The sequence below is a fragment of the Orcinus orca genome, chromosome 3 (genome assembly GCF_937001465.1).
Source record: "Orcinus orca chromosome 3, mOrcOrc1.1, whole genome shotgun sequence".
NCBI lineage: Eukaryota > Metazoa > Chordata > Mammalia > Artiodactyla > Delphinidae > Orcinus > Orcinus orca.
The window spans coordinates 158912986-158938452 of NC_064561.1; the positions used below are offsets into that span (position 1 = coordinate 158912986).

General features: G+C 45.9%; 1 protein-coding gene across 8 annotated transcripts in view; it reads right to left on the reverse strand.

Annotated features, from left to right (window-relative positions):
• Nucleotides 1-25467, reverse strand: part of PDZD2 (PDZ domain containing 2) — a 373328-nt gene that overhangs the window by 63595 nt on the left and 284266 nt on the right. For 7 of the 8 annotated variants that reach the window (XM_004266046.4, XM_033421312.2, XM_033421313.2 and 4 more), the window contains 3 exons: nucleotides 25186-25328; nucleotides 22059-22191; nucleotides 16930-17085 (listed from right to left, as the gene is read on the reverse strand). In XM_004266046.4, coding sequence (XP_004266094.1) covers nucleotides 16930-17085; nucleotides 22059-22191; nucleotides 25186-25328 — 432 coding nt within the window. The remainder of the gene's footprint in view (nucleotides 1-16929; nucleotides 17086-22058; nucleotides 22192-25185; nucleotides 25329-25467) is intronic. The other variant, XM_033421316.2, reaches the window with a different exon arrangement.

The window sequence follows — 25467 nt, forward strand, 5'->3', positions numbered from 1 at the left end:
ACGTTCAGGGTTCCCAGCTGTGAAGCAAATCCACTGTGTATGCATCTATCTGAGGCCCTCTGCTTCACTTCCACAGGCTGGGGGGAGTGGGAATTATGCAAACAGGAAGCTCTAAACTGAGACCGAATCCTAAACTGGGATTAGAGAAAGCCGAAAGTTACTTGCTGTGCCATGAGTAATAAAGTCATTTGTCTCTGACTCAGGAATCTCATGTCTTCTACCAGCATCCATGAAACTGTAGTGTAAAAACCTCAGACTTTTTTCAGTTCTTGACGGGGTCTTTGGCAAAATTAAATAAGATCCTGGGAACAAAATTTTGCCTGGGACAACTGTCCAGGGGCTAGGAATTGGTTCCTTTTTTTTTAACATGTCAAGGGTGTGGGGCCAACGACTTGAGACCATTATGGGTCCATTTACTCTTTGTTCATTTACATTTCACTAAAAAGTAAAGCACACAAGAGACATGCCGTTGAACAAATTCAACTTTCTTGGAGCTGAAACAGCCATATTTGTTACAGTAGAAGACAGCCCAGTCTGCAGATGGAGAACAGGAACCATCTCCACCCAGCATCAAGTACGTCATTTTTCTAAGATGGAACAAAACAAGAAATCAGAATGATCAAAGGAGGCCATTAAGTACTTTGGTTTTTAACTCAAAACGTCAAGGAAATTTAAGTTTGGATGTTAATTGTTTTAGATTTGAACATCTTTGGATTATGACTTGCAAAGGGATTTGAATTTGTTGGTATTTTAATTGTTTGAATATCATTATTATGTTGACATTTTACCTCATTGCAGAACCTCTGAAAAGTTGCACTGGACAATGTGGCTAGAAATAATTTTGGATGAGAAATAGCATAGGGATTGAGTTTTAGCTTCTGGCAAATTTTAGTCCTCTGGAGGTGGGGAGCAAACCATCATTACTCATGAGACAGGACCCCTGGGTCCAAAGTAAAACTCTAGTACTTAGAAATGTCCTATAACTGCTGTCCAAAGCATTTATGAGATCTCCTTGAACACACTGTGATTAATATAGTGCTTAACTCCTAAGCACCTGTCTTTCTCAGCTAACTCTTGAAGCCTTACAAACAAACCATGCAAAGTATGGCTTTTATCTCCAACTATTTCCATTGAGTGAACATCTGATCCCAAGGAAAACTGCAGGAGGACTGGTTGCACCCAGCTCATGCCATGTTTTTACGGTTCCCAACACTTGAGAGAAAAAAAAAAAATCTGCAGATGTGACAGAAGACATCCAAGCTCCAAATCCCTAGGAAGCCACGCTGGCTCATCCCCCTGGTCAGTATCTACAGGACAGGGGAGGGTGGTGAATTCTCTATCATGCTTCAGTCACACTAAGCTTATTTTTAGGCTTCCAGAGGAAGCTCATTTTCCAAATCTCTGGGGCAAATGTTCGAGTGACCAAAGGAGAAGCAGATGGCCATCAGAGGCCAGCGCTGGGAATGAATAACCATTCAGAAAAAGGGAATGGGAACAACAATAAATCAGCCTCAAGTAGCAAGAAGCCTGTGCGTTGACTGCAGAAATTCAAACACAAATCTCCTGCTACGCTAGACTCACTGCTTTCCAACAAAGAGACGAACTCAGCACTGAAGAAGAAAACAGTAAAACTGAAAAGTAAAACTCCCCTCCCCTCCCCGCCCCCCGCAGCATGCTCTGGTCCACACAGAGCGTCAGATGCAGCTGGGGGAGAAGCAGCAGCTGATGTCAACTGAGGTGCTCAGGCTGTTGCTTCGCAAATGAAATAATACTGTCCTTGTTCTATCTGAGCCCATTTCCCGTGTTCTCCCATTTATCATCCCCAAACAATGTGAACAGGCTTAACACACTTTGTTGGTGATGACGTGGCTGATTTTTAGGCATACAAATTAAGTAGATCCCTTGGTCTTTCAGAAAGGTGAGGCAAAGAAATCACCTTTAAGGGTACAGAAGTGTAATCAGTCATTGGCCCACATCTGCCCCTCCTGTGGTGCGTTTGTATGTGTCACCCTCCCGAGGAGAGGACAGTATCCTCAAGGGACTCTCAGTTCATCAAAAAGAACAGGAGATGCAGATGCAAGAAGGAGATACCCTCCTTGGTATCAATTGGTATCAATTTCAAATCGGGCAAGGCAAGTCCAGACATTCTCTACAAAGCAAGAGAATGCTCCCTGTCGCCGTGTTCCCATGACCTAGTGAGAAGACTGGGGTTTGGAGTTCTTCTCTGGGGTTGTGGGCTGGCTAGTGAAGGCAGACCCTTGGGTCATTTCTCAGCAGGAGCCGGCTGTCTGCTCGCCTTGGACACATCTCTGGGAGCAGCAGGCCTGTGATATGCTTAGTCCTAAATTCTAGAAGGATAAAATGCAAGTTGTGTGTACATAGGTAGGAAAACCGCAACACACACAAAATGTAGACGTGGGAGCGCTATCAAAAAAGAAAAAGAAAGGCATGCAAAAGACCTAAGAAGTAAACAGGAAGATTGGCAGGAAAGAAAATAAGAGATGAACTATCTGAGGTGCCTTAATATAGCCTCTGAGTCAAATCCAATTCAGCAATAATGGTAAACAGGTCAGATTTTTCCAACACCTTTTTTCTATGCAAACATTTTAAGGAAGTTTTACATGATACAATGGCTTATTGTAACAGAAAAAGACTGTTTTAACTGGACATGCCACTTAGGCAGATTTTAGAGAAACAGTAACTGGTTACGTTGAGGACATTGTGGTGAAATTTTGGTCTGCTGCTAAGTTCCAGGCAGTACCCTAAGACCATCTGCTGCCTTTTGCAGCTCAACACAAGCTGTACTCTGAGTTCTTTTTTTTTCCAAGAGTGGCGTTGAGTTCACGCTGATTTGCTGGTTATATGTTTCTAAGGGCATGTACTTCTTGAAGAATTGGACTGGAAAGCTGAGATGTGTTCCGTGGAGCCCACAGGGGAAGTAGTAATAGGGGAGGTGGTCCCAGGCTCACACATGATCTCCTACAGCAGGGGTCGGAAAACTGCTGCCTCGGGGCCACATCTGGCCCCATACCTGTCATTGTAAAGTTTTACTGGAACACAGTCATGCCCATCAGTTTGCTCATTGCCTATGACTGCTTTTGCACTGCAAAGGCAGAGGTGAATGGTTGCAACGGGGACTGTTTGGCCAGCAAAGCCTGAAATATTTATGAGCTGGCTTTTACAACTGCCGACCTCTCATCTACAGGAATAACTCATACCCGAGCTCTATCCATTGCCCCACCTCCATCCCTATCCAAAATCATTGGGAACAAGCTGAAGAATTTTAAGAAACATAACTTTATGAGTTGAAGGGAAAGTACTGACAAGTAGAGACATTTTAAGGAAGCTACTGCTGGAGACAAGGCTTACTGTTCTAGCACAGCATTTCCTCTAAAAACATCTGTGTCATCCAGGCTTTTGTGATTTCATCTTTATGTTTCATTTAAAAATGATCCTGATAAGAAACTCATTTGAAGGCTTCCCTGGTGGCGCAGTGGTTAAGAATCCACCTGCCAGTGCAGGGGACATGTATTCGATCCCTGGTCCAGGAAGATCCCACATGCCACGGAGCAACTAAGCCCGTGTACCACAACTACTGAGCCTGCGCTCTAGAGTCCGCGAGCCACAACTACTGAGCCCACGTGCCACAACTACTGAAGCCCGTGCACCTAGAGCCCGTGCTCCGCAACAAGAGAAGCCACCGCAATGAGAAGCCTGCGCACCGCAACAAAGAGTAGCCCCCACTCGCCGCAACTAGGGAAAGCCCGTGTACAGCAGCGAAGACCCAATGCAGCCAAAAATAAATAAATTAATGAAAAAAAATGCACATACTTTGCTAAGTGTCATAGGGTTATTGGCCACCATTTGACCTGGTTTAATCGCATTGCTTTGTTAGCAAACATACGGCTTAGAAGAGATGGAAAGGGTTTTGTGTGTGTTTTGGTCTTTGTTGTTGGTGGTGGTGGTGGCGGTGGTGGGAGAAGGGGAGAAAATGGCTTGGAGAAGAAGAAAGGAGAGGTTTCTGGGGAGGATGCAACCTCTTAGGGGAGAGGGGAGAGAATGGGTGCCTCAGTGGGGGGTTTAGAACTGTATGAGGATACTGGGCTCCAGGAAACCTGGGGAGAGAGGGTCCAACAAGTAAGGAGGAGCAAATGACAAGAGGCCGGAGGGTTCAAAGGTAAACAAAATCCCACTCAAAATTCTGCTTAGGATCAGTCCTGCCTTCAGAAAAAAAACGGGGGTTGGGGGAGAAGGAAACTTACTCCTTGGTGGTAACCAAGGAGCCCTGCTTGCAGAACCCAGTTCTCCAGGCAGCCGGCTGGCCCTGCTCCCTTTCTCCATTGACCCATCAGACTGCTTCCTGCCTTTCCACCCTCTGGGCCCCTCTCCTTCAGTCCAGGCTCTGCTGACTTCTCCGTGGAGCTATAGCAAACACCTCCACCTCCATCTGCCTTTCTTCAGCCGAGCTCTTCCTCTACCTTACTGCTTGAGGAACCTTAAAACAAAAACTCTGACCCTGTAACTCAACTTTAAAATCATCAGTGAGTATATAGCTTGTAAAATAAGTCATAGTTTTTTAGTGTGGAACTAAAAGCATGGGCTGGACATTTGCACTTAATTGACTATTTGTTGATTCTTGAACAAGCCTTAAAATTTCCTGTTTGTGGACCACTGTACGTGTTATTTTTCCACTCCAGGGTGTCACCCACTCCTGTGGGTGTTCCTGTAGAAATCCTATGGAATAGTCAAACATCACCCCATCTACTGAGCCCTGTCTGATCCCTGGATGGAATGAGACACCCCTCCTCTAGCTCAATACAGCATATGGCTCCTAAAGATTTATTATACGGAAGAGGTGAATATAAAAAGTATAGAAATAACTCTCATTCTTTATGGAATATAACAAATCCTGTAACAGAGGAAGACTGACTGCTACCTCTTCGAATCCCCAAAGCACTGGGCATGGCGCTCAGCATGTAGATGGCTGTGTCAAAGCTGGCTACAGTCCAGTGTTGGCCAGTACTACGGTTTGGTTGTGGACACCTGCAAGGCCACATTATCAGCTTCTGAGATTGTGTCCGGTGCCAGTGGGATGATTGTTAGGAGGGATTAGAAATGTCCGCTTTGGGGGCTGAAGACGGGGTGTGCAGTGCCATGCAGGCTACCTATTTGCCACCATTAGCTTAAAAGAGAATTCTACAAATATTTATTAAGTAAATATGTTCGTTTCTAGGGGAAATAAATTTGAATATCAGCTTTACCAACAAATTTTTGAAAACATCTACTCCTTTATAAATCAGGACGCGTCTTTCTGATTTTTAAGTTTTTTTTTTTGCGGTACGCGGGCCTCTCACTGTTGTGGCCTCTCCCACAGGCTCTGGACGCTCAGGCTCAGCGGCCATGGCTCACGGGCCCAGCCGCTCCGCGGCATGTGGGATCCTCCCAGACTGGGGCACGAACTGGTGTCCCCTGCATCGGCAGGCGGACACTCAACCACTGCTCCACCAGGGAAGCCCTAAGTTTTTTTTTTTTATACATCTTTATTGGAGTATAATTGCTTTACAATGTTGTGTTAGTTTCTGCTGTAAAACAACGTGAATCAGCTATATGTATATGTGTATCCCCATATCCCCTCCCTCTTAGGCCTCCCTCCCACCATCCCTATGCCACCCCTCTAGGTGGTCACAAAGCACCGAGCTGATCTCCCTGTGCTTTGCAGCAGCTTCCCACTAGCTATTTTACATTTGGTAGTGTATATATGTCAGTGCTACTCTTTCACTACCTCCCAGCCTCCCCCCCCCCACCGTGTCCTCAAATCCCTTCTCTACGTCTGCTTCTTTATTCCTGCTCTGCCAGTAGGTCCATCAGTACCATTTTTCTAGATTCCATATGTATGCATTAGCATACGGTATTTGTTTTTCTCTTTCTGACTTACTTCACTCTGTACGACAGACTCTAGGTTCTAAAATGTGAGAAACAGACAAATGGAATTGGCAATGAGAGAAAGCAGAGATGACAGAAAGCCGGAGGGATTAGAAAAGTCTCTGAGGAATGAGGGGCTTCAGAATTTCGAGAGTCAGGAATAGAAGGAAGGATATCCCAAGTTAAGAAGTAAGGGGAAGAACCAGAAGGGAGAGGCATGGATTTCTTTTTTCTGCAAACATCATTCACTGAGCTACATCAGTACTTATGTAAAAAGCTAGGCAAGCAAACACAGTTACAGTAGGGGGTGGGTGAGGAGAATTCTATTCATTGTAAATGGCTCTACTTCTTTAAGAAATTTCTGCCCTGGATTCCAGAGGGGAACTTCTGATCTCTCATATTCTGCTGCGTTTTTATTTCCAGGCTCTGTACTACCATGTTGCATACAGTGTGGTGAAAAAGCAAAAAAAAAAAAAAAAACAACCAAAAAACAAACCAAAACCCCTTCAAATCTTCCACTTCTCATGAAGTCTTCAAGTCAGGTGTGCTTTTTCTAGCATACATTGCCTATTTGTCTAATTCACCTATGCACTGTCAAAGTGATTTTCCTAAAAAAAGACCAAAACCCCAGCACGATAACTGGAATTGAAACTAAGTGGAGATATCCTGTTTCTCTTAAGAGAGTGAGACTGTGTATCAGCACCATCTCCATGTAAAGTCTCCAAAGACACATACATCTCAAGGATTTCTGTTACCTTAAAGGCTTAGCAAAGCTCATAAATGAATAAGATATATTCATTTATAATATATAAGATATAAAATATATTCATTTATAAGTCACATAATCCTGTTTTTTCCCCCGTGTGGTTGCCATCATTTTGTCTATTTCAGTTCCATTTCTGCACTGCCACCTTCCTTCAATCTTAATATATTCTACTTCACATTTCGATGGGCAGACCACAGACTTCAACTCCCACTGGACATATACAACTAAATTAATAAGGATGATATTTATAAGAGGAAAATTCATAACAAGGGGCAGGGCTAAAAGGCATCTTGTAATACTGTAATGGAATATCCAAAGATTGGAACCAACTTACTTGACGTGATAAAGTCACTTCATGACCACTACGGTGTCAGTTTCATCCAAGTTAATGTGGAGGCAAAGAAACTTTATTACGTGCCCTGATAGTCCATATTTTATTTCCACTGAAATGTGAAGGAATTTTTCAAATCCAAAAATGATAATAAAGTTGACTGTATACTAAGGGGATTTCTTTAAACTTGTATTTCGTATGGCTCCATGCTGTGATGTCAACCATTATAGATCGTGTAGCCATCAGGCACTCCCGACACAGATTCATGATGTATGACTCTATGCTACTGTACTAATGTACACATATACTATAAAACACAAAACGATCTAAAATGAGATAAAAATCTATACAAGTTCTAATACTTTCTGCCCACACTGCAAGGGGACTATCTGACTCCGCCCCAACCCTGCCCTGGGGTGTGCTCACCCTACTGAGACCATGGCGCTGTGAGGCTGTAGCTTACAATATTTGCTTTCCTATGCAAATCACTTGAGCTGTTGACTTCCTTGAGAACTGCAAACTGCTCGGATGAAAATGCAGCACAAAGCCAGGTAACGAGTTGGAACAGGCCCCAGAAAAATGTGGCAGGGGAATAAGCCTAATTCAAACTTCAGCAGTTTTCTGGGCAATGCATCCAGGCCAAAGAATTATTCTTACCTTATTTCCCCCCCGCCTATTTAAATAATCACTTCATCTCCTTAAGTACGAAACCAAATCAAACAAAAAACCACCCCCGAGTTTAAATCTTATTTTCTTAGACTAACGATCCTTGCAGACTTGTCTGTCTTATCTCGCTCTGACAGTTCCACATACTGCAACGAGCTTCACGCAGCCTCTTTTTTTTTTTTTTTGCTGTACACGGCCCTCTCACTGTTGTGGCCTCTCCCGTTGCAGAGCACAGTGGCCATGGCTCACGGGCCCAGCCGCTCCGCTGCATGTGGGATCTTCCCGGACCGGGGCACGAACCCGTGTCCCCTGCATCGGCAGGCGGACTCTCGACCACTGCACCACCCGGGGAGCCCCAACACGCAGCCTCTTTGACGTGGCCTGAGTTACCTAAAGAGTTGCTTAAGGAACATCTAAATGCACTGAGATCTACTTGGGGAAGTCTAAGATGCTGAGGGGAAGGAGAGGGTAGTTCACAGCTAGGGACAGTGGCGAGAAGAGTATACAACCGGTGGGAATTATGGATCAGTACGAGTTCCTTCCTGCTTTGGGTTGTCGGTGGGAATAATACAGCTTCTGCAATAACCACACCAGTCTATATACCAGGAACTGATGTCTGCGAAGGCCATGACAGCCAAGGTGTGCAAGCAAGTCTGTGTTCACAAAGGATGCAGGACGGGCTCGGGGGTCTGTGCTTCCAAGTTTCCCACAAGCAGCACAACCACCATAGCTTCTCTCCCTGCGTCCCAGACTGCAGGAAGGAGGAAGATAGTTGGGGGCCTAAAAGCTCCTCTTATCTCAAAGCCATGCACAGATTGCTCCCTGGGCTTCATCCAGCTCCCAGCCAGGAGACTCTTAGGGACCCTGCCACTTTGGGTCACGTCTGGAAGTTGCCATGTGGCTAACAAAGGTGTGCGGTCGAATTGGCTGCTTTCTACAGTGGCCACCATCTTTCAAAGGTTTGCTTTTGAAAAAGCATCAGAATCACCTGGGAAGCTTCTGAAACTAGACCCCACTCAGATGTGCCAAACAGGCCTTCCAGCATGGAACCTGGGGATCAGATGATCAGCCTAAACCGTACCCTCCCTGTGCATTTTAACATACACGAGAGCAGGGAGCTACCTGCGTACATTCATGCGTCTGCTACACACAGCTCTTCCCCTCATGTGTTTGAGATGCGTTCATCTTTTCCTTCCAGGCCCTTCTGCTTTCCCCTCGCTGCCGCCTTGGCTATAACATGACTTATCCAGGGGAACAAGTTTGCTCTCAGCAGAGCTCAGCGATCTTCTCTCTCACCAAGGATTTCTAGCCTATAAAACAGCAAGTATAGAGCAGCCAACCCCCCAAGGTTCCTGGTGGCCCTGACCCTGTATATGACACTGTACCAGAACCTGCATCTTGAGACTCCAGGTTCCATGCTGTCTTCCCTGGGGCCTTTTTGGCTAGTCTTTTCACTGACATTCCACCTACTACTTCACCAACTCCCTGGGGATAGTCAATCCTTTGTTGCAGTTGATATGTTAAAAGTTCCCTTTTCTAAGTTCCCTTTCTAGCTGCTAGCAGCTCTGGAAGCTTAACCAAACAGAGAATAGGAAATCTACTCATTTCTTAAGGAGGTGGTTCCACTGATGTCCTATTTTAAGGGAAGGGATGCTGTTCTCCCAGTGCTATACTTGGAAAAATGATCTTATATACACTGATATTTGTATACCAGATGGAAACTCCCAAAAGGGAGAGGCAGATACAAACCACGAATGCCCACTATGTGCCATGCCCATTTAAAATTCGTGGTGTGCAGGGCAAGGCAGGCAAGTCAATGGAAGGTAACTAAGCCTTATGATGAGGGGCATGCAGGAGCATTAAAGAGCGAGAGAGGGCACAACAACCGTCCACCTTTCTGCCCACCTGTCCAACCATCCATAATACATATTGAGAGCCAACTGTGAGCAAACCTGACGGGAGCCCTGCCCCCGTGGGTCCTCTACTCATGGGGAAGATGATGGTAAGCAAGCAGTCATATGTATAAATATGTCTTTACAGTCTGTGTTAAGGGTCACGAAGGAAAATACAGTATGTATTACAGGCATGAAGGATATGTATGTCCAGGAAGACTTCCTGGAGGAGGTGAGTCCTAAAGTTAGATAAGTAGAAAGTGGAAGCCCAAGGAGAAGGAAAGACTGTTCCGGACCCACGAGCAGATGGAGGACGTCTCTAAGCAGTGGCTGCCACTACCCTGTGCTCAGAGGGACCCTGAGATGCAGCAGCAGAGCCCACCTGTGCCCATATGAGCAGCCTGTCTTAACACCCTCCCCTCGAGGCTTTCGTAAAGAACTTTTGCTCCCCTTACAAAAAGCTCCGGGAGTCCTGAGCCAGTGTCTCTCTGCATTAATAGTTTTACTCTGTGAAGACCTGATTTTTCAGTCAGACACTGGGACCTTCCTGTTTTAACAGTAATCGCACGTTTACACTCTTGGTGCTCTCTGTTCCTTGCATTAGCCTCTAAGTTCGATTCACCAGAAAAATCTAGCTCAGGCCCCAAACAACAGACAATCCCACACTCTGACTTCACCAGCAATGGCACCCTCAGACACGTCACTGCAAGCCCTCAGTGCCCAGGCTCTTTACCACGTATTCAATCCAAATAAAACACAAGAGAGCCTCTCCTTTCTCTCCGCATATAGATGGACATCTACCCCCAGAATGCTGCCTTTTCCAAAAGACGGTGATTCAGGTTCCCACACCTCAGGGTTAAGCCATCAACCAACGAAGAATCAAACACCAACATCAGACTTACGGAATCATAAGATCCAGTTTGGCTTTTCTTTTCTCCTTTTGAGAGGTGAAGGCCTTTATTCCTTCTTAAACCCTAATAACCCCAAAGTTCTCCAAGATTTTCCAAACCAGTGATTCCAAAAATGTTAGAACTGATTCCCTTGATGCCAAAGGAAGCCGGATACAGGTCTGCTGATTGATGTGCTAAACAAAATCTTCCCAGCTGGGCTTCGACAATTGCAGATTTGGCAACAACAATCATTACTTCCATTTTTGTTCTGTTTTTGTTAAGATATATAAAAAGGGCAAGACAGGTTCCTAATCACTCAAGAGGTATCACCCATTCCACATCCTGTTATATTAAAACTCTTCTTCCTCTCTTCATTTTAAAAAGAGCCACTCCCTCAGAAGGCCAGATATTTTTTTTTCCTTAAAAACCTCATTTAAAAAAAGATGAACTAGATACAAACTATTATATATAGGATGGATAAACAACAAGGTCCTACTGTATAGCACAGGGAACTGTCAATATCCTGTGATAAACCATAATGGAAAAGAATATGAAAAAAAATGCATAGCTGAGTCACTTTGCTGTGCAGCAGAAATGAACACAACACTGTAAATCAACTATACTTCAATAAAATTAATTTAAAAATAAATGAACTATAATAATCTACACTTGAGAAAGGATACTCCTTTTTTCAATAGTTAATAATAATGAATGTGGCACTCATTTTATTGGAGGGCTCTAAAGTTCTCAAATGTTAGCCTTAGTCCAAATCACCGGGAAGGCTTATTAAAAAAATTTTTTTAGATGCCACCTCGGAGTTTCTGATTTAGCAGGTCTGGGGTGGGACCTGAGGATTTTTATTTCTAACAAATTGCCAGGTGATTCTGATGCTGCTGGTCTGGGGAACTTTGAGAACCACTGTTCTACAGATAGATTTATGATTGAGAAATACGTACTGAGTATGTATTGAATACAAGGTACTTCATTGGATACTGGGGGTCCAACGAGGTATACCTGACTTCAAAAGTTTATAAATGTAAGTATTTTCTTTCTTCTCCCAGAAAAGATATGTAGCAACAAATAAATAGAAAACAGCAGATGCTAAATGCCAGGTGAGCAGTGATTAGCAGATTTGGGAGAGCGCCAGGGAGGGCTGTGTGCGCACACATGCACGGTGTGTGTGTGTGTGTGTGTGTGTGTGTGTGTGTGTGTGTGTGTGTGTGTGTGTGTGTGTGTGTGTGTGTGTGTCTGTGTGTGTGTGTCTGTGTGTGTGTGTCTGTGTGTGTGTCTGTGTGTTTAGGGCTGCCAGGAGCATATACAAGAGGAAAGGCAGCACAGGCAGGCTGGAGCCAATGGCTGCACGTTAAGGAGTTGTGATTGTAACTTCAGCATGACTGAGACCCACTGAAGGACTTTAAACGAAGTGACATGGTCAGATTCTCACTTAAAAACTGTCACTGCAGAGCAGAAGACAAAGTGGAGAAGAAAGCCTTGAGAAAGAATGGCCAATCGGGCGGATGGGGACCACAGTCGGTATGGGGGAGGCGACTAGACTCAGCTATTTCTGAGACCAGGCTGGCAGTCTTGGAGATGGGGATGTCTGTGGAAGGTGGAGGGAGGGCCCCCCTCCTCCCTCTGAAGCCAGACCCCCCTGAGATGGCTGACAATCACGCACATGCCTGTGGGATTTCCCCGTCCCATCCTTGTTCCCTTTTTCTTGCCTCTGCCCCTTACACTTGATGTTCACCACGTGGTTCTATTCTAAGCATGGCCCGAGCTCTTCGAAAGGAAAACCTCGTGGCCGTTTCCTGTAGCCGTGGAAAGATAACTCACAAGGGTGCTCATGGCAGACCCTGAGCGTCTGTATTCCTTTTGCTCCACCTAAGTGCTTGGAGCGTCCACGACTTACAGGTGCAAGAAGAGTCAAAGTCAGAGCGGAACTCGGCTGCAGGTTTAATCATTATCTTCTGGGAAGTAAAAGGCTTTGTGACTTAGCGGATTAAAATAGTACCAGGTTTCTTTCGTTTAAGTGGTTTGATAGTGTTTAAAAATTATAAAACAAAGAGTCTTGGATTGTAAACACAGAACTGAAACATTTCTTTTTCTCAGTAGTTCAGCACCTCTGGAAGGCCCAGCAGGGCAGACCCTGAGCAGATAGTGAAGGTGGGAAAATGTCGTGTGCCCACTTCCTGGCCCTGCAGGGCTCTGGCTCACACCCGGGTCGTCTGGCTTGAAACCAGAGCTCAAGAGAATGGCTGAGAGATGGTGGGCGTTCAGGCAAGGGTGACGAGCCAGGGAAGAAGCCCGGTGTCCCCTCCTCCGTGATGCTTTGGGAGGGGGGTGCAGTGGAAGGTGAAGTGGGGCCAGGTGGTGTCCGGGGCACACAAAAGGCAGAACTAACTGTCAAAGCAGGATGAGTGCTGGTTTCTCCACCGACGATAGTGGGTTTGGGATCTGCGTACGAGAGCTGGGGCTGACGTGACGGCCCTGAAGCGTGTGTACTCGTGGGGGACGATTGCTCAGAGTCATTTGTTTCTCCTTAAAGGCAACCTAAAATTTCCCAAATAAAGTGTGTGATGATGGAATGCACTGAAATTCCTTTGGCAAAATTGTGATAATAAGCATACACAACAATATGTGATTAATTGGCAAACTTTTTAAAGATAATGTTATTGGTGATGATGGGACCCGGGCACTGCTGGAAGTGTAAATTAGTAAATAAGCACTTCTACTGCTACAAGCTATCTAAGCAGATAAGAAAATGAAAAACGTGCACAGAGCTACATGGACAAACATGTTCTGTACAGAATTCTTTATAATTTTTAAAATTAAATATACGTGTGACTGATGTAAATGGAACTTCTGGTAGAAAATTAGTAAAATAAATTACGGCATATCCATGTTATAAAATATTAGCCATTACAAATCATATTTCAGAAGACCCTTTAATGACACGGGGAAATGTTCAGGATCATATCATTAAGACCAGAGCAAGTTCCACAAGTATGTTAATATAAGGTCAATTAAAAAATATATATATATGTGCTTAAGAAAAAAAAATCAAGTAGAAAGGCATAGCAAAATGTTAAAGACGGCTATCTTTGAACAGGAGGATTGTGGGTGATTTGTACTGTCTTTTGCAGGTTTTTTGGGGTCAAACAACCCATTTATATAGTTGAAACATTACTTTTGGAACCAGAACAACTCATTTAACTTATAATTTAAATTATAATACATTTATAAAAAACGTGATAAATTTATAAAACTATAGTAAGTTTAAATTTAAATAAAAACATGTAACACATTTAATAAATGTAATGGCCCATTTATTAGAGCAGTATTTAGTGTAAAAAAATTCCTACACAAATAATTCCTTGGATTGTTTTGCAAGAGATTATGAATTATGAGATTAAAAAATATATGCAGACTATAACCTCTCTACAGACTACTGTGCCACATTACTGGCTCTGGGCTTTCTCAGAGGAGGTGCAGGTATGTTGCAGAGTTTTCCTCTCTTTAAATCCAGAGCTTACTTAGCTCTGCATTGAAAACTGGCTGAGCTGGGCAGGACACAGCTGCAGAGCAGTGGGATCTGTTCAGCAGGGGCGAGCTCTCCAGACTGTGGGCATGTGAGGGGAGAAGTTGTGGGCTGGAGCCGGGCTGGAGCGCCATGTCTGGTTAGAAAGGTGGGAATAGCGGAGTCAGGCTGGAGTTGAGAGGTCTGCTGGCTGGACTGCCACACACTCCATTCCCCTTCTGTACAGAGGGTGACTGCTGTACCAACAGAGAACGGCAAGGGCAGGGGAGGTCCCAGGGAGGAAGGGTGGGTAGACTCAGAAAGATCGTGGCCTCAAAGGATGGGTGGACAATAGTGGGAGAAGAGACACATGATGATCAGCCTGTTCGAGGCTTATCCAGGGAACGTCTGTAGGTCATTCCTGTAGGGGCTGGAACGTGGATATTGCCCCATCAGCCCTCTGAGGCTGCCATGATACAGTCAGCTACGAGCCAGGGGTGTAACTGTAATGTTTACGGTGGATAAATCTAGTTAGATTTTGTTGTCATTTTTTCATTAGTTTTCAATGAATGCTTGTCCTGTTGTCTGCTTCTAAATTTATTTAGTTATTTATAACTCAGCGCTAGATGTACTGGCTACATTCTTGGGATTCACTGGGAACTCAAGGCAGTCATCGCATTCCTACATCTCATGGAGTTCACAGTTGGACGAGAGAAACAGATTTTAATCAAATAATCACAAATCTAAATGTAACAAGCAGTTCAGGGGAAAGCCATATGGTCTTGGTATGAGAGCTAAGAGATTTAATATAGATTGGATATATTCTGGAAGTTTCTCTGAGGAAGTAACACTAAAGGATCCAAAAGATGAAATGGAGACACAGACAGAGAGATCAAACATATGGACACCAAGGGGGAAGGGTGGGGTGGGATGAATTGGGAGATTGGGATTGACATATATACACTATTGATACTATGCATAAAATAGATGACTAATGAGAACCTACCATGTAGCACAGGGAACTCTACTCAACACTCTGTGGTGACTTAAATGGGAAGGAAATCCACTAAAAGAGGGGCTATATGTATACGTATAGCTGATTCACTTTGCTGCACAGCAGAAACTAACACAACACTGTAAAGCCACTCTACTGCAGTAAAAATTAAAAAAAAACCCAAAAACCAAAAATGAATTGGAGTCAGTCAGGCAAAGAGGATTCCAGAGACAGAACAGCATTTGCAAAGGTCCTACGGCAGACAAATGTACGGTCATCATGAAGGACTGCAGGACGGGCAGTGAGCTTGGTGTGAGGTGAGGCCCAAGAAGTGGGCAGAGGTCAGTCAGGGAGACAGTGGAGGTCATGACCATTAGTGTGGTTTCTATCCTTACCAGAAGTAAAATTAAGGGAAAAAGTAAGGAAAAAGTGGCTACTGAATGGTGTCATAATACAAAGAGGCGGGAATAATCACACAGTTGTCTCTAAACTGTTTACTTTAACCCCAAACGTTCAGCTCTGATCGACTTGCTTTATAGGTTAGTCTTCTGAGAAAGCTTTCCTTTGAGGGAAAAGCTGTTGGAACAGTGTTTGAAATCAACAATGGGCCTGTACAAGACCTCTGGGAAAATTACAAAAAGTACCACTTCTTCAAGATGTTTTCCTTCTTTTACTGGAAAATTGTCTTAACGTACTGATTTTGTTCGAGCAAAACTCTTTACTGCCATCTTCCAGAAAACTGTCCTCATAAACATAAAAGCCTATGAAGTTTACGATGTAAATGGTGCTCCCTTAGATGTGGCACCTTTGTGCAGTCCACAACCTGCACCACCATACTCAGTGGCCCTGGAACTCCCATGATCATAAAGAAAGGGGAAAAGTAACTTTTTCTTCCTTAAATTCAAATAGCGTATCATGTAAATGGGAAAAGAGATTTTTTGTTCTTGTCTCCTAAGGCAGAGGTCCCCAACCTTTTGGGCACCAGGGACTGGTTTCGTGGAAGACAATTTTTCCTCGGACGGGGTGAGGATGGTCAGGCAGTAATGTGAGCGATGGGAGCAGCAGATGAAGCCTCGCTCGCTTGCCCGCCGCTCACCTCCTGCTGTGTGGCCCGGTTCCTAACAGGCCGTGGACTAGTACCGGGGTTTGGGGAACCCTGTTCTAAGGCCTAATTATAAACAAATTTCCCAACGCTTACCCATGCTGACTAGGTTCAGTGCTGATGGGAAGGAGTAAGGGTTCCAAATGGCAGAAAGAAAGCACCCTCCCCAGGGCTGGTTGGATGGGGAACAGTGGCTAACAAGGTTTTACACTAAAAATGACGTATCTACCAGATCTGCGATACAAAGAGGAGACCACAGAGCCGCACTGCAACCACAGCTAACCACAAGCCCTCCCGACTCTGTGCCAGACCGCGCTGGGGAGCAGCCCACGAGGGCGTGAGGCATCACAGGCTGGGTAAGGAAGCGCTACAAGCCGTGGGAAAGTCCTGATTTCATGAAAACAGGGAGACACATCTATACAACTTCACCTGAATGGGTTCTGTGTTATTTTAACATTCCACTTTCAACCGGACATCTCTCAGCCTAAGTTTAAATTCACAAACGATAGTTTTCAAACACTATATCAAGAAGTAGCAATAAAACCCTTGTATATATTAGACTTCTTAGAAATTGATACACGCACTGAACTCAATACCCAATTGCTCTCGTATTTCCAGTGTCAATTCCAGTGTCATTTTTTTTTTTCTTAAATAAAAAGTATTACCCTCACAGATTTTTCTGGATGATTCTGACAAAAAAATAAAAAGATGCACTCTGGTCCTCTCCCATCCCAGTCTCGACCATACTATCTATATCTATCTCAAGCTTTTATCTCTGATCCTGGCACCCATGTCTTTGGGAAAACATCACCCCAGCAGAGTAGCCCGGGAAAGCACAGGCACACTTACCGCTCCCTGGACGGAAGACGATTCAGTTCCTTCGTCCTCGTCCCCGTCCGGCTCCTGGTCTTCGTTGTCGGTCCAAGAGGACACGTCCTCTACCGAACTGGTCAGATCAGGCAAACTCTTAGATGTTAGCCTGAGGAGGTCCTCTGCAGAGCTTTCCTATGGGGACACAATGAAAGGCCCACGAGTTACCCCATGATGTCAAGGTCAAGGTAAACCTAGCTGAGTCAACTGCGGGTGGTCACGTGCTCCCAATCCAAAGCCTCTATGGAGTGCAGGTTCCACATTTCCAGGGGTGCAAGCATGGCTCACGGGCCCAGCCGCTCCGCGGCATGTGGGATCCTCCCGGACCGGGACACGAACCCGCGTCCCCTGCATCGGCAGGCGGACTCTCAACCACTGCGCCACCAGGGAAGCCCCCATTTTTTTTCCTTGATGATTCTATGTTTCTTAGGTGAATGTTTCTATGCGCAATCTAATCTCCCTGAACTTAAGATCCTTCAATGCCCTCCCCTGTCTTACTTTCAGGATATAGTTTAAACTCCCTCATTGGCAGGCTAACATCAGAGATTTGGCCTCTGCCCAGCTCTCCAAACTCACCCCCCTCCATTCTCCCATCCCTTCCATTCAAGCTGTACTGACTTTCAAACACACCGGGCTCTCCCCTGCCCTGTTGCCTTTTCCACCAGCAGCTCCCCTGCCTAGACCACCCTTCCTCTCATGACTAAGGCCTCTCTGGGCAAAGCCTGAGCATCGTCTCCTGCAAGCCTTCCTGGATCACCTCTGCAGGCATTTGCCTCTCCTTTCCCCTCTAATGTCCTCTACTGTTTATTGCCTCGCTGTGTGTGTCTAACTTACTCATCTATCTCCCCTGCTTGTCTGAGAGTTCCTCAAACCATGTCTACTCAGTGCAGTGTCCCCAGGCCTAGCTCAGAGCTTAAACATCCACCACATCTTCCTCTCCCTCATTGCTCATCTCACAGGCCCATGGTCATCAGAAAGAGATTAGACTGTTCAGTGAATCACAATGTCCAAGTGGGGACTGATGATGCCTCTGCAACGAAAGCAGCCCTTGAACAACGTTTAAAGGTCAACAAAAACAGATGGAATCAGACTCCACTAAGATCAGACTCCAAAGGGGGCTTCATCAACACAGCCCTTCCTTCCTACACACAAATACGGTCAGAATGCGTTGAGGGATGCAGGCGAGATCAGTGAGACCACGTGACAATCCCAAGGACAAATGAGGCGTACACAGGAGCCCAGAGCTCTCCTGGGAAATGACACAGCACGTGAGGTCAGGAACCGGGGCTGCAGAGCTGATCTGAGGCCAGAGAAAAGGAGCAATGTGTCCTCTCCTCTTTCCCCCATACCAGCAATTTCTACAAGGAAGGAAACACCTGGAGAGTTTTGATCATCATATTCCTTGGGGGCTGACAGAAAAGAGAATAACAAAAAATACCCATCTTACACAAGGGACGTTACAAACTACTACTGAGTTGGCACCTGGTGACAATGTCGTTTGTTACTAGTTTGATGCTGTTTCCACCTTCAAGGTACCTGAAGCTCATTCATTTTAGATCAGTAATTTGTGAAACCATACTTTTAGACCTTGCCCAAGGAAGGGAAAAAGAGTTATTAATGAGAAAGTGAGTTGAGTCCTCTTCTGGGATGTCAATTCTGCTCAGCTATTAATAGAAAGCTTAAAAAAAGTGAAAGTCCCAACTGCTGAGTAAACTTCACAATAGCCACAGGATGGAATACTCCGCGGCCATAAAAAATGCTGCTCTAGAAATTTATTTCCTGATGTGGGAAGCGTTCTTATAGTATGTTACTTACCGAAAAAGCAGGTTAAAAATAATATGTAAGAACTGTATTAATAACAGATGTAATAATAAACTGGATACAATACTGTGTGATAACCATAAAGGAGCACATTTCTCCAAGTGCTCACTGTGACCAACTACATTGTTCAGAACCCTTTATAGTTCATTGAATCTTCCGAACATCCCGTGAAGCAGTTATTGATTCTCATTGTACAAGTCAGACTTCGAGAGATGTAGTAAGTTGCTCAAGATACACAGGTTTTAAAGGGCTGTGCTGGCACCTGAATGGGACGGGTGGGACTGCCTCCAGGTGCACTGCCTCCTTGTGTTTGATTCCATTTAAAAGAAAACGTGCGTGTATTTGCACACACATATGCGTTCCTGTCTGGAAGGACACACCAGTTAGTGGAGAGTTACTGTTGGCGGTGTTACAAACATTTTATCTTCTTTTTCTTCTCTATATTTTTCTGGGCTTTCTACATTAGATATAATGAATACATATTTCTTGTTAATAAAAGCCAACAGTGAAACAAAAAAGAGAGAGGGCACGAGAGAAAGCTGTATTTCTACGCATGTACTTCTAGGAATATCAGAACGAACTTGGATGTTCTGAGTTTATTCATTCAACAAAAACTTTCTAAGCTCCTCTGTATACACAAATGACATATTTGTGTGGAAACATGAGACACCCTCTCCAGAAGAAAGTAACTGCTATATCTCCAAAACAATGCCTTAAAGTTTTGTGACAAGGTGACGATTATCTGCAATAATGAATTTAGATGTTTTATTACTCCTGTATTCAGTAAGTCAAAAGTTCTTTTTCTTTTCTCCCTCTCTTCATATATAAAGACAGAAACAAAGCCTGTGGATGACTTGGTCTTGTGGGATGAAGAAAAGGAACAGATGCCCAGAGGTGCCTAAAGATTGACTTCTTGTTTCTCCTCCACGGATAAGCACCTTGGATGGTGTAGATTAAGTTCAGGAACAAACAGCAGGCAGCTGCCGTAACAGCGTACTGCCTACTTGTAAATGGAGCAAATGGGAAGCAGTCGCAACTCTGAGGACTGGGTCAGCCTTAGGGCCATAGCTCAGGACTGCTGGCCAAGAGTCAACGGATGGAAAAGCAGAATGGACACCTGTTCCTCAGCTCTGGATGCTGCTCAGCCCTACAAAGACCCCAGCAAGTGTCCCTAAATGTCCAGGCCTCTGGCAGGAACACATTACCTTTTTCTAATACCATTGACTCTGGTGTCCTTTATATCTTAGGCGACTAAGGGGCAGCATGAAACTCTGAAGTCCAATGAACCCAGGATGAAACTTGCTTCTGTCACCCACTGCTTGTGTGACCTCCGGGCAAATTAATTATCCTCTTAGATTTTAGCTTCATCCTCTGAATAAAATGAATGAATGGCTCTCTCATGGGATTTAAGAATTAAATGAGATAGTAGGTACGAACTGCCTGGCACCCAGTGGAACCCAATACATGTGAGTGTCTTTCTTCCTTCAAGTCAGTGAGTGAAAATATTGGTCAGACTCCAAAATTTGTTTTCAAAAATCTCATGTGTGCCCCTTAATTACCCATGAGTGGCCCCTTTTTGTTTTTATTTTCTTTGTGTAGTGTGTTTGTGGCTAATGGCTGACTTTGAAGAGACTTCTCTTCCTCATTTTCCAACTAGCAGGAGAAAGAAGTGAGCACAGAAATAAAGGTTTGGGGGACATGGTATACCACCTGTGCAGAACCCCTGTGCTCTTAAGCTGCAGGCTGTGGGGAGGTGGGCCGTGCAAAGATAGGACTGTGTGTGGTGCGTGCTTGCGTGTGTGTGTGTGTGTAAGAACCAGTAATGCTTTCCAAACTCTCACCACATCTGGCCAAATGAGGAATTTGTTTCTCCTTCCCTCACAGCCTCTCCCTCCTTGCGGGATTCACCAGGCTGACCAAGAACATCCCTAGCTTTGCTCCTTCCCCACCCCTAGGGAGGGGATGCCCCACGGCATCTCTGGGAGGGGAGGAGGGGGCCTATGAATGGAGAGTGTCTCAACTCCTGCCTCCAGGGCCTCCGTGTCAGCTCTTCCTGCCAAGTCTTTGCCAAGGCTCTAGATTCTGGTTGGAAGCCTAAGGGTCTAGCTCAGGGACTTGGGGTAAACGGTATCATTTTTCAGATGGCTCAAAATACTCTTCTCATCTATTTATTAAACACTCCCCAAATAGGCAATAGACCGTGCAATCTAAGAAAGAAAATATATAAAGACCTGTAGATGCTGGGTTTAAAAATCGCATCAGGGATAACCGGGGGAAAGCAGCCATCCTGTCACGAGCGTATTGCTGCAAAGGGTTAAGGACTGGGGGGCCTCACACCCGTTCTCCCCTCAGCTAGCACTGGGATACGCCCGTGGCTCCACTGCACAGGCCCCCGCGTCCTGTGGGCCCCTCCCTGGTCTCAACAGCAGCACCATCTCCTCAGACAGTGGAGCAGATCCCAGACAGCCCAGTTCCTCCCCTCTTGCCACACAGCTGGGGCATCCTGCCGCCTCTACCCAGTTCTCTAAGGCTGGCGAGACCCCGGGGAGAAAGCAGATGGGGACCCCGCACATCAGCACTACTTTTACACGCTCCGGGGGTGGGGGTGAAAGAAGTCCCAGCCCGAGGCTGGGTGACGAAGAAGCGGCAGCGAGACGGAGGGGACAGACAGACACCACTGGGGGTCAAGAACCAGGGTCCCGGCCGCACTGCCGGCGGCAGAATCAAGGCCTCCTCGAGACGGGAGCCCCCGCGGAAGCTCTGCCTCGCTGGGTAAAACTGAGGAGGAAGAGGGCGGGGGTGTGGCGGGACAAGCGGGGTTCACGAGGCTTCTTCCAGCACCAACACTCTGTGCTGCGAGGGGGCCCCCGGCAGCCTGTAGCCCGCCCTTCCGGTGGGACCTGGAAGATACGCATCTCCCGCCCCTGCTGTCCCACTGACTTCCACATCTCCTCCTTGGTTTCCCCCTGGACCAGTTGCTACTCTGTCCACCCTGTCTTTCCTCCTACCCTCCCATTCTTCCCTTTTCCTTAGTCCTGTTATTGCTTTTCCATCTCCTAGATATACCCATAAAGACCCTTCAAGGAAGGCAAGATGATTAAATGCCCTTTAGCTCAGGGTCCCTTGTGGGCTCGCACCTAGAATCATGGCTATTTGAATGGCCCAAGGTAAAGGCAAGTACGCATATGCGTATGTATGTGGGGTGGGGTGGGGGGTCGTACATGGGGAGGGCTCGAAACCACCGCCACCATTTAAAATATTCTACAAAACAAACAAAAACCACCTACCTTGCTGGCCACCACCAGCTGAACCACTCCGGTGGCTGAGCGAAGAATGGCCACAGCTTCCTCGTGGGAGAGCCCGACTAGTAAGTGACCATTGATTACCAGCAGCTCATCTCCTAAGGACAGTCTGCCATCCCTGAGGAAACGGAGATGGGAAAAAAAATCCCTCGTCAAAACATTCTGGGCTGGAGAAGGGCCACCTTCCTGGAGCTGGGGAGGGCTGTGAGAGGGGACAGTTAAGAATGGGCTAAAGAGGAGAAGGGACAGCTGGAGACAGCTGGGATGGGACTGCTTCATCCTTCTGTCTGCCCAGTTAGGGGAGTGACGGGCTTCACGATTTCAGATGGTCGTTTAGTAACAAGCACCATCTCAAGTTACCACCCTATCCCACATCAACGGCAACGAAACGTCTTCCATCCAAGTGGAGATGTGATAGAGGAACCGAGACCCCAAGGCTTTCGGGGTCATTCTTTTCTCTAGTCCTACCTGCCACCCTGCCCTTGAGACTGAGTCATCATCTAAGTCTCAGCTGAGCCCCAAAAGAGCGAAGGTAACCTAAGCTCACCAGGGATCCTTCTCTAACCCACGTTCCTCTCTCTTCCTAGTTGACACACCCTTGCCCAGATTTCCTCTGCGGCACCCGTGGCACTACACCATGTGTGTCTGTAATCCCGCCCCCAAGAGTTACAGGGCCTCCAGGGTGAAGTCTCACAATGCCTCCTTCTTCTTTGTGTCCCTACCACCAAGCTTCACAAGCAGAAGGATGAACAGAAAAATGAACAAAGAAACTGCCTAAGTTACTGCTTGCTGTTGTACGTATCAGACCTGGTGTACCACACAGGCGTACAAACGTGTTCTGTTTCTTTATTTCCTTTAAATTAAGTGAACGACCTGGAGTTTCCTTCCCACTGTGCTGGCAGGAGGCCCAGTCGTCACGGGGTCTGCCTGCCCTACAGTGGGTCAAGGGTGGCAGACTGTTACAGAGCACCAGGCAGGTCCCGTCAATCATGGTGGGTTAACAGTGTGTGGGTTCCAACTGAGCCTCCAATGGCCTGGTCTCCCATGATCCCAAAGCAGTCAGAGGCTTTTCATCTCCATCGCTAAATATGGGATGGGAAATCTGGTGAGGCTGAGAGACCCAAAGCCCAGGATTCCACCATCCCCTCTGAAGGCTTTACATCGGCATCCAGGATTGGCTGGGACCCATGCTTGTCTCCAACACTCCCAGATTCACCCCGCTCTGTTTCTCTCTAATCTATGGACTCTCTCCTCCTTGCTTTGTTTCAATGAACTGACCAAGTTCTCTATCCTCCCCCCCTTACCAGTCCCTCTCTGTGTCCTCTAGGGCATGCATCATAATCTTTTCTACGAATCTAGGTTTTAACAGAAGACAGGAGGCACCAGAGACTCTGAGAGCCTCTGCTTTCTGTTCTTCAAAAATCCCTAAAGCAGAGAAAGGCTAAGAACCCTGGGCTGTTGCTCAGGATGGAAAGAGAATGGAAGAGGAAAACCACAGAGAACAAGCAAACTGGAACGTCAAAGAGGTATGTGGGTGGGCACTCTGGAGGAGAGGGATTCAGGAATACAGGAGAACGTAGTGGTTTGGGCCAGCGTCCCTGGGCTTACTTCTCCACACCACCATCAAGATCACCTCTGTCCCTGTTCCTTTTTAATCCCACATTTCTCATCTCCAGTTATTAACTAGAATGCCCCACATATAAATTAAATACCCAGACACACACACACACACACACACACACACACACACACACACACACACACACATCTAAGCTAAGGCTGTAAGAAAATGGTGAGACCCACTAGAAATAGCTCACATGGAAAATAGGAAAGAACAGTTCTATATAAGCTCATCTCTGAGCACAGGAATTTCCTAACTGCCAACTTTCCAAAGACAGACTAGAACCTGAAACCTAGGACTAATGGGAAAATGGCTATCTCATGCGAGTTCCTTAAAGCATCCATCATTTGGGAAGTGTAACAACGCTCTTCTGCATACAAACTATCTAAGGTCTTAATCTTTCAATAATTACTGCCACCCGGATAACTGACACCTGCAGTTAATCTTATTTCTACTTGAGTTATCAGGATCGTACTCTCTACTTAGGGGACTGATGAGCATGAAACACTTTGATAGTTTGTGCCCTGGTCCTCTCTTTGGTATTCTATTCCTCAGACTAAATACTTTGAGCTCCTTCAACTGTGGCTCATGAGATCCATTTCTGAGAGCTCCCTCGGCCTGGAGCAGGCCAATACTGCTCTGGTTTGCCAACTCCCCCTTAGCGTCAGGGTACCTGGACTGAACACTGATTCCAGACTAGATTCACCTCCCTCATCAGTGAAACTCTACCTTTATCCACCTACTGTATATGTATGGACATCCAACATATATACGCGTCCCACTGTGCTTTGCAAACAGTAGACGCCCTATGTATACAGAAGCAATTAGCTACATGGCATTAGCTTACATTTGGGGACGGCTACATCCCTCTAACTCAACATGGACTTCTTTGACATGCTCTGCCTAAGCACTGTCCCTCTTCCTACTTCAGATGACTGTTCAGTTTAAAAAAGAAGCTTTACAGTGTGAATTGTTTTCAGGTCACAAGGAGAAAATTCACATTTATTTTTCCCCCGCCACATCTGCACGGCAGAGACACACATATCTAAGTGTGGATCAAATCTGGATAGACCCGACGAATCCAGACACGGCACACGAACTGTGGTCACATTTAAACCCCATCACTTTCCCAAGTCATCAGCCACAGTCTCATGGGAGTGACGATGTCAGGGATGTGGTGTTCCAATGCGTGGATAAGGAACCACGTGTCACAAACATCCCGAAAGTCAGGATAAGTAACATTCACTTGACACTCAAACTGGATTAGAAAGAAATCTAATCTTCCTTCATGCTGTGGCAGAGCTGGCAATAGCCCCAGCAATGAACCACTTCCTGTGCTCAGAGGGGTGTTTAATTAGAACCACTGGTGCCCGATCTCCTCCCGTGCTCCAGCATCATCCTTGTAAACTGTAATGCCCAGAGTCCCGGCACCCGGGGGAAGGGAAGGGGGGGAAGACAAGGAGGCAGAGAAAGGGAGAGTCATCTAGTCACCTGTGAGCGGCACCTCCTTCCTTCACTTGGGTGACAACGATAGCGTGAGGTGAGCGCTTTGATCCTCGGCCTCCACTAACCTGAATTCCCAGCCCATCCGATTCTTTAAGCAGCTCCATCTTCCATATCCGGCCAACTTCCTCCTTGGAAGAAAAAGTGAGCAGAATGTGAAGTATCTGGACAGACACGCACCACTGTCAAAGGAGAGGGGACCGGGGAGGTCCAGCCAAGTATTCACTTGTCGACAGATATCGCAGGGGATCACTGATGAGAAAATTCTGT